General features: G+C 46.5%; 2 protein-coding genes across 2 annotated transcripts; both read left to right on the forward strand.

The window, feature by feature from the left end:
• Nucleotides 1-777: 777 nt before the first annotated feature.
• Nucleotides 778-6,041, forward strand: T265_01583 (hypothetical protein; the record flags this gene model as incomplete). Its single annotated transcript, XM_009165642.1, has 2 exons — nucleotides 778-1,038; nucleotides 3,052-6,041. 2 exons carry the CDS (start codon nucleotides 834-836, stop codon nucleotides 5,124-5,126), a joined length of 2,280 nt encoding a protein of 759 aa, XP_009163906.1.
• A 122-nt stretch (nucleotides 6,042-6,163) lies between these two features.
• On the forward strand, nucleotides 6,164-9,065 carry T265_12820 (hypothetical protein; the record flags this gene model as incomplete). Its single annotated transcript, XM_009165681.1, is given in 3 exon segments — nucleotides 6,164-6,418; nucleotides 8,782-8,985; nucleotides 8,994-9,065. Coding segments are annotated over 3 exon segments (531 nt in total).
• Between the last annotated feature and the right edge of the window lie 339 nt (nucleotides 9,066-9,404).

Genomic DNA, 9,404 nt, shown 5'->3' on the forward strand with positions numbered 1-9,404 from the left:
TTTTTCGAAACTTGACTGAAATAATCTTCGGCCATATTCGAAATTCTTCGCTTCTTCCATTTCTTCAGTCTTACGTGTTCACCAGGCTTCACTATCGGCATGCACGCTAATTTTACTGGATGTCCGACAGCGACCCGAGGCTAAATCGTGTTCGAGATCGGTGAAAACATCTCATCGAGATTAAGACAATGCCACTGTTATGTCTTATATCCAGTGCTTCGGTGCCATGTTGCAAGGCGGTATTGTGAAAGCATGCAGTGATTTCGTCTTGCTGTGAATTAATGTTTGATGTGTGAGTATTTGGAGTAGTTGCATTCAACTCAGTTAACCTGTCTGTTCTTAACACGCTTCCTCAACAACGAATGTCTTGGAAGTTTTTGAATATAGTCCGTTTTACTACGGCATATGGGAGTATACAGAGAGCTCTTCAAAATTTTCCGTACGTGGAGTGCTTTCCGACAAGGATATCCACTCTATTCATTCCTATCTAATTCCTTGATGGATTTAATGAGGCGAACGCTGGAAGGTCTGAAAAACTCCTTCGTTGATAGAGTGACTGGCGAAGATCGGTATCCGTTTCAATTATGTTGTGACAAGGCTTCTAGCTTCACTGATTCTTCGCAGTTTTACAACAAATATCGAACGATTTAAACCGACTGCAGGCGGTACTGACCACCTCTTCACACCCCATCAGACGCACAGTCAACTCACAATCTTGATGCGCCTTGACTGCAAGATTCTGTCGGTTGGTCAGTTCTAGTAACCACACATTCTCAGTAGAATATGCTCCAGAGGTTTGTGAACATAATCTGGTCCTGAGTGTTTGGGATAGTATGACGAGCTTTCTAAAAGTCTTCCCGCAAAAGGCGGTACGCGACGAGAATGCCCATTCTCCGTTCTTGTTCAACTTCGTCCCCGATGAAATACTGAGGCGAACGCTGGGAGGTTTTCAAAATTCCGGTGCTCAACTCATTGCTGGTGAGGACCTTATCGATCTGGAGCGCACAGACGATATCGTCCTCATGTTTGAAGACGAAGGTGAAGCAAAAGCTGTGGTGCCTCAAAGGTTTGTCCTAGATATACGGAAATTCCGCGAAACCCCTAGTGACCGGTGATGACTCAGGTTTTTTCCTAATGAAGCTCCACTCTTATACACTTGCGTGGAAATCGTTTTCGGAAATAGGACTTTCAGAGTAAATATGGTGATTTCACTTGCTTCACACAATTGCTCCAAGTGCTGCGGTAATAAAACTGCATACGAAAAGCCAGTTTTTATCTAGTTATTTCGCATATGTTGACGTTTCTGGGAGTAATGTCTCTGAACTGTGGAGGCCCGAGACGAATTGACTGGCCACCATACCAGACGTTAGATCAGCTGGTGAACACTTGTTCTATCCTGTTTGCTTGCTTCCGGCAAGCGGTTCTCTTGTTACTCATTCACACTCTTTTCGAAATGACCTCAAAAATAATTGCTACTCAGGTAGCTACTGCGAAAGAGGTCCCTTTCACTCAATCGTCCTAGCAGATGTTTTTACAAACACAGTGTGCAGAACCGCATGGCTGACGTCCTAACCGGTTTGGCAGACCATTAGTTGTCAGCTGTACGTGAGACCTGGCCGTCTCACACTAACCGATGACACATGAAGCAGTCTTGGTCAGTGACTCAAAATGATTCGTTGTTCTTTGGTTCCTGGTGTACCTTAATGGATAATTTCTATTCGAGGATTGCAGTTTTTGGGTCTTGCGGGATAGGCGTTTTGTTCACAGTCACACCACTCTCGTTTGAACGGTCGTCTTCCTGTTCTAGCGTAATTATTTTGTTGAGTCCACACCAAAAGGAAGCACTGGACTCGAGTTTCGCTCTTATTAGAGCTCATCAGCAGTGTGTATCCGATGGCCTTGCCGGGATTTGAACCCCAGATATCTGACATGCCCGGGGAACGTGTAACCACTACTCCACTAACACACGTTGGACGAATCTGAATTTTCACGTCTGAACAGGCGAACGTGTTCACGCTTGAGCGATGTAATTGGTGTGCCTGACTCATCGAACGACAACCCAGTAACTATCCTGGTTGTGATGATCGATTGACCCGCCAGTCAGGACTTCCCAGCTAGGTAGCGTGACACACGCTTGAAACCCACTGGGCAAGTTTTTGGTTGTAGTTTTGGGGTTTTGTGGGATAGATATTTTGTTCATAGTCGAGAATCGCTTTCTCTGACATTCACTTCCTTGACTTGAGGATGTAATCCTTCAATGAAAGCCTTTCGTTAGAAGCACCCTTAAAGTGCCCCTCCTGCTCGGTTTTTGGCAAACGAACCAATACGAAATCTTGCTCCGAATACTATGTGGCACTCTGAGTTGGACTATAGTGCTCGAGGAAGTTCCCGATTCTCAGTCTACTGCTTGCGTGAGCGTCGCGAAAACCGGTCGGTTATGGTTGTGTGCGTGAAAGTCACTTTAAGTCATCGAAGGGGTGGGGATCCGGCTATCACATGACTTCACAGACGCAATTCATCTGGTAGCCTAGTTGAAATGTTTAGTCGTTGTTACCAAAACAACGAGCCGACTTGGAAGTGTTCAGATTAAAAGTCTTGCGTGCAAGCAACAAGGGAGATCAATTGAGTCGGTGTCCATCGATGATGTTGATGATGTTGGATGGAACGAGAGCATTTACTGGTGGCTGCAGGTGAATGAAATATTGCGTGAAGATCGGTACAGCTGGACTGGAGCGGGACACATATAGAGGCTTTGAGAAAAATCACTCCAAGTGGCCTCTATTGTTAGCGTTTATTTGGTTGGTAATTTAGGGTCACTCGAACTGGAGGAGATGAAGTGATAAACTACATAACACTCCCTAGGTTTGGGTGATGGTTGTAGACACATCACCGTCATTCCTTGTCTGTCTCCGGATGCTAGCTGCTCCATGAGACCAGGGATTTGATACCAGCTGCGAAGTCTTATAAGCGACAACCGATCTACTCTCAGAAGTTGCTCCACCAGCTTCTCTCCATTTGTGTTGATTTTCTGAGTCTACTTTCTTTTTCCAGATGCTATCAAGTTAATGAAACAGTCACTTCAGGTGTCGTGTTCGCCACTGGTCTCTGCAATACCGCGACCAAGCAGTGCTGAAACGGACTCCAGCGACTACTACACTTCAGTTGTATATGAGTTCCAAGACGGCGACGAGTCCAACAGTCTTCGTTCGCTTGGATATCAGAAACCGAAGCACATGTGGATGGCGAAAGATCAGGCACTACTCAACTCATTGAAATCTTCCAGTCCATCAGCGCCTTCCATTACTGAGCTAAGCACGTCTTCGTATGTTGATACTCCTCCATGTTCACCTTCTGCTAATGGATCCGCGGCGTGCATCATCGACTCTGGATTACCAAGTGTGTCAGTCGCAACCTCACCATATCATTCGGTTCATCTTCCAGACTCACCTACGCTGGAAACTAGCACCCGTCAGTCAGCATTTGTCGCGCCCTCACCGCTAAATGCAACAACCAGCAGCGCCTATAGTCGTTCGCCGCCTGTCTCAGTCGACGGGTTGAGCACTTTGTGCAGCGTGAATTCTTGTCTTTCCCCGCCTTCCGTCACTGATGTTTGTCCTACTCTGTCTGCGCAGATGACCGAGCCGTCCTTATCGAAACCGATCGCTGATTCCAACCGCTGTGATCACCCGTCCTTAGCCGAAGGCGTGATATCAACAGAACTGAGCCCTATGAAACAGGAACCAGTTGACAAGCCCAAAGGTATCTTCGCCCGGACTACCAAACGCAGTAGTAATCGTTGTAAAAGTACCCCCGTAGAACCGCGCCGAAGACGAACAGTTCGCCCCAGACGATCAGATACCGCTGTTTCCAATGAGTCCTTGAAGTTCGGACTGAAGGTGAAGTTACCTTTGCGTTCTATAAGTCAACTACCTGGTTCTTTGGAAAGTGGCGCTTTGTCATCACCGTCTCCAGTTTCCGTAAAGTCCACCGCCAGTGACTGTACATTGGTGAGATCCCAATCTTCAAAGTCTTCACCAGACCGCCCTACAACAGTACCAGGTGGATTGAAGATTCGTCTACGACGGGATGACATAACTTTTGATCTCTCCTCCAAACGCACCAAACGGTTAAGAAACGGTAATTCCTCCGGTAGCACCTTTCGAATCGTTGAGTCCTGGTGTGACACGGATGCACCCGGTGGTGAATTTTCCAGGCGGAAGATGGCTTCAACGTCACCATCGTTATTGTTCACCTCTTGTAACGGTAGTGTGCGTGTGGGTGATATTGTGTGGGCGAAATTAGCTGGTTATCCCTATTGGCCTTCAAGGGTTAGTGCAATCTGGGCACGCACTGCACATCAACTGGCTCAGGCTACGCCACTTCCACCCCAACAAACTGGCGACTCTACCTCATCTCTCTCCGTCCTTGCCACGCCATCTGATCCAGCCCTTGCTGCCGGCTATACTGCTCGTGTCGATTGGCTCGCATGGGACCAGTGCTCATATCTCAGTTGCGCCAAACTTTATCCCTTCAAAGAAGCTTATGAAAAGATGTACAACCCGCGCACACGTGTCAAGGGTTATGCAGATGCAGTTCGCTTAGCTAAACGGTTCGCCGATGATCCCGAATCACTGACTGATTGTGTAGAATGTCAGCTCCCAGATCTTTCCCCAAACGCGAAATCCTTTTCAACTTTATCCAGCCAGGTGTCTGCGCCCCCGAGTACGGATAGTCACTGGTCAGCAACCAACACTCTTCCCTGTTCTCTAGAACCACCTCTGTCGAATGCAAGTAATCCTCGATCAAGTGAAGTCATTGAAAAAGACACTGCATCTGTTGTTTCTGACACAGTGGCCGATCAGATTGATGTGCTTCACAAAGTTTCTTCGGCACTTGATAGTCCGACTTTATCGGATTCCGCACTGCGTGCATTGGGACCTGGGGACAGGAATATAGAGTTATGTGTTGCAAATGGTGGGTCTGCCGCCTGGGCACCTTTACCTCAGTTAGATATATCTGGATTCGGAGATTTCGTGTCACATGTGCCCACTTTTTCCGAAGATGAAGATGAAATAGACGAGTCGGTTGCTCGTCAGCTACAGCTAGATTTTGGCCCTTGTGTGTGAATGGTGTGTCAACTACTTGCCGATAGCTGCAGTCACTCCGTATAGTGTTATCTGGCAATTGTGATATCTGATGCTCTTCTGGGTTCACACTTCTCCTAGCACTGACACACACTAACTGGCCAATATTACACTTTCTATTTTCCATGTTTTCGTTCATTTCATTTGGCGCTGGATCTGATTGGAACGCGCTTTCTTGTTGGCGTGATTGTGTGTACATAGCCCTCTTAACAACGTCCTCCTATGACTACCTGATCTTGACCAACTGTACCATAGTCTTAATCAATATCCTCTGTCCGGAGTCCACGTGATTTAATGTATTTTTCTCTTCAATGAAGCCGCTTTGTATACTTCACAAGTTGACTGTGTTACTAATGTTGACCTACCACACTTCCCTCTGACGCTCTCTTCCACTTTCCACTATTCAGTTGGCCTTTCAAACAGCGGTAGTAACGTAAGAATGAAATATCGGTCTACTGTCTCATTCCGGCATTATTTTGTAACGCATACAACTAGCATGCCTGCTTCTTGTCTGTTCCGCTCTTAACGCATGGGACAAACTGGTTGGTCAGGGATTTCCAGCTCTGCCTTGTCCGCGTGTCGTTTGCAGAATAAAAAGAAACGAAGAGCTGCTTGTGCCGACTTTTTTTTATTGCCACCACTACTATCGTGATTCTCATCATCTTTTGACTACTTGACAAAGACTGATTCTTGATTTGTGGGTATTTCTCCTACGTGCCTCAGCAACCCTCTTCCTTCCCTCCCATCTCTGTGAGTTGTGAATTAATTGTACAGGCATGACAACGTCGCAGTCGTTTTCTCACATTCGAGCTAAGTGCACACTTCACGCGCGTCCATCCGATACACGGCCTATTTTATTGGAGCCACTGATCTCTCAAACAAACACTGTTTACCCACTTTATTGACTTGTTGACGACTTTTTGGGAGGCAGTCATTTGGGATGACAGTTTAAACGAACGAATCGGTATCGCAATTGATTACACTTGAGGATCAGTATTAGGTAGCTAGTGGTGAGACATATGGATCCTATGGTGACGCTCGTTGGTAACGGTGCCGAAATGAAGCCTTTCTTGCAGGAAGAAAAGACCCTTGCATTTTGGCAGGTACAGTTCCTTGCAATTTTGGGTCTAGACACTGGTTCGCTCCACAGGTCACAAATGACAATCTTCGTTTTGATGTATTTGCTGATCACGTCCGGACATTCCCGAAGCCTCTTGGATATCCTAGAGAATCACAGTTTTCTCCTAACGGCGGTCATGGTTTCGATTGTCTCAGTATGTCTTAACTCGGGCCGAATGTTAGTGAGTTTCAGCCTGTAGGTTCTGACCGCCTTAGTCCGTCGTCACATCCCATGGAAAACAACAGACTGATCATCCTGTGTAGTCGCATAGCTTGGCTGCCGGACTGGGTTGTAACCTAGCTAGCTGATTTATCGTGGCACCAATTGTGTATCTACGCGACTAGCTGCAGCTTCTCCGGTCGAATCTAAATAGGGTGTTCCATAAACAAGAGATGTAAGCAACGTGTATCCAGTGGGGGAGTATCCTTGGTGTCCTGTCTAGCAGAGGTAATCAACTGATTTCGCAAGGCCCACCCTTTTCGTTTTTAAGATCCCTCTTTTGGACATATCGAGAGGAAGTATTTTATATTATACGAAAGCCGCTTAAGTAGCAAGCAGAAAGATTGGGCCCCTACCATCATTGTATTGGCGGTTTCCAGTAGCCTTCAAGCAGGACTTACTTTAACTAGAACAGTCACTTTTCTAAATTTGGTAAAGATGTTAGCTAGTTGGATGCAGGGAAGCTCTTTTATTGGTTTGCGACGACCAAGTCCGTCGTTATGGACTCCGAATGACCACATTTCTCCGTAATCCATAAGAACTTTCGGAGAAAACCCGTGGATGAATTCCTGTTACTTCATTGAAGGGTATACATGCCAAGGTTGGTTTTGTCGTTCCAAATCTGTTTTCGACGTAGTTAGACCAGTATGAGTAGAATTAATGCTAGTGTTGCGGTGTTCACGACGGCTGGATAGCCCGCATGCAGTTTGCAAATAAAAATGTCAATGATTTTCGAGATAGCTTACGTTTCTATGTTCTGCTAGTGGCAAATATTGCGTTCCTTGCGAGGAGGACTCAACCACGACGCCCACCATCAATTTAATCAACAGAAGTCGAATGCTTCCACAAACGCCAACGCACTTAACTTGATGACGCACAACACGGTGAACTGTGGATAAACTGTATGATGAGTGTACCGAAGACGGGTGGGTGAACAAAGCAGAGCGAAGTCCGTTGAACAAATGACTTGTCGGGCTGTGTCCTCACTTTGTAGACCAGGTCCGAATAAGTGATGTGCAATTCTAGGTCGGGTGGTTGCTCATCGGGTCGCACTGCCAGATGCGTTAAATTCGTCCAGATCCACCAGCTGATGGATGGAGATGTCACCACCAAGGGGGAATTGCTGCCACTGCGTTTCGGTTGGTCGTCCTGGCTCGGGAAACCTGTTTGTTGCTTGTACGTATACATGTATAACATTAGGATGAGGGTAACTGGACTGCAGTTCTAGTTGTTACACGCCTATGGAGTGCTCGGAGCCAGTGGCATAGTACCTGAACTCTAATATGGTTTCATTTCGGGTCATGCCTATTCTTAGGCAAGTTACAGTAATATTCTGTATACTCTACTCCGGGAGTTTTCGAATTTCTGCTGCTCGATCTGACCACATGGCACGGCGCCAGTACAGGGAATTCACGCCACATCGTTAAGCCTAGAGAATTGTAGCACGGGAATACCAAGCCAACCATGATCATGGTGTCATGTAAGTAAGCCGTCTTATGCGGTTTGCCGTACCTTGGGCATGTCCGTTAATTTGTCGGAGTGACTGGATCTAGAGCCGATTGTTCCTGTTTGCCTACTGATCCTCTATATCCCCTATATATAGGTGTCATTTCAGAGAGTGACCGCTCAATTTAAAACAGTACAAATCTTGATGATTGTAAGTTACTTCATGTTGACCGTAGTTATTTCATTGCCCTCCGTCAGAAACGGTGGCGTCAATTGCGTAAATCCGGTAATCACTTACGACATCAGCGTGGCCCAGAGGATTGTTGTTTCCAGACGTTCGGACTGGGAATCGACACTACAAACAAAATTCGTACGTAAAACGTGTACGGCCGTTTTCCCGGATTGCCAAATGCGTGTGGAGGCTATTGCATGAACTATTACTACAATCAACTTGTGGACTGTGCGTTGTTTCTGTGCGGTTTGAGCACGCTATCTGAAGGAGGTCTGCGGTGGAAAAATGTTCCTGAGTATGATGTATTGATGTCTTAGTGGAAGCTTCAGAACACGGCTTGAAAAATTCGAAGATGGGTTTCGATTAGCTGGCAACGCCAATGAGAATGACAATGCACCTGGTCACGTGTCACACCTACTGAGTCTCTTCAACCTTGATGTACACATTGTAGGGATAGCTGTGCTGTGATTCACAATGATCCTGGGTGGCAGGTGTGTCGTGGTCGATTAACCAAGGTCATTGTGCGTGCTGAGTTGATTGTCAGTATATTCCATCCAACGGACCTTTTGCAAATCTGGACTGTGAACCCTTACATTCGTGTTTTATTTACCAACTCCTAGGAGAAGATTCATAATTGTCTCGATGTTCAAGTGGAACGGAAGGTTAATGTAAACTGGGGAAGTGCGTCCAGCTGTAGCTTCCTTTCGGTGGCGGACTGCCATGCTGCCAGAAAGAAGCACGAGGGCTGGGATACTGCCAGGTTGCCCAAGCCTAGACAGGGGAAGTCGAGAGGCAGAGGTCAGGTTCGAAACATGGGCTTTTCGGTCAGTAGGTTCGCGCTCTAACCACTGAGCCATCTCCTCCCTCGGGAAGTGTGCCCACTGGTGACCCTTTAAAGGAGTGAGCAGGTCTTGGGCTACCGGAGAGTTCTCAGCAACCCTGTTAATAGTGTTGCCCGTCAAGGAAGTATGCCGCTATTGCACCAACTGAAACATGAGTCGTCCTTTGTGTAATACATTCAGTTGAAGAGCACCATTACCGAGGATTCGTTCGTCTGCCGATGAAACCAAAGAAATTTTCAGGCAAATATAATTCTCAGACATATTTTTACGGTTCTGTCATACATGTAGCAGTGGGGACAATCCCTTGTGAATAGGTTGAAAACTAGATACGAATGTAACCGACACGGAAGAGACGGAATTGCAAACATGGCGAATACATGTTATGAGTTCTCAGATGACTG

Source organism: Opisthorchis viverrini (assembly GCF_000715545.1).
Source record: "Opisthorchis viverrini unplaced genomic scaffold opera_v5_17, whole genome shotgun sequence".
Taxonomy (NCBI): domain Eukaryota; kingdom Metazoa; phylum Platyhelminthes; class Trematoda; order Opisthorchiida; family Opisthorchiidae; genus Opisthorchis; species Opisthorchis viverrini.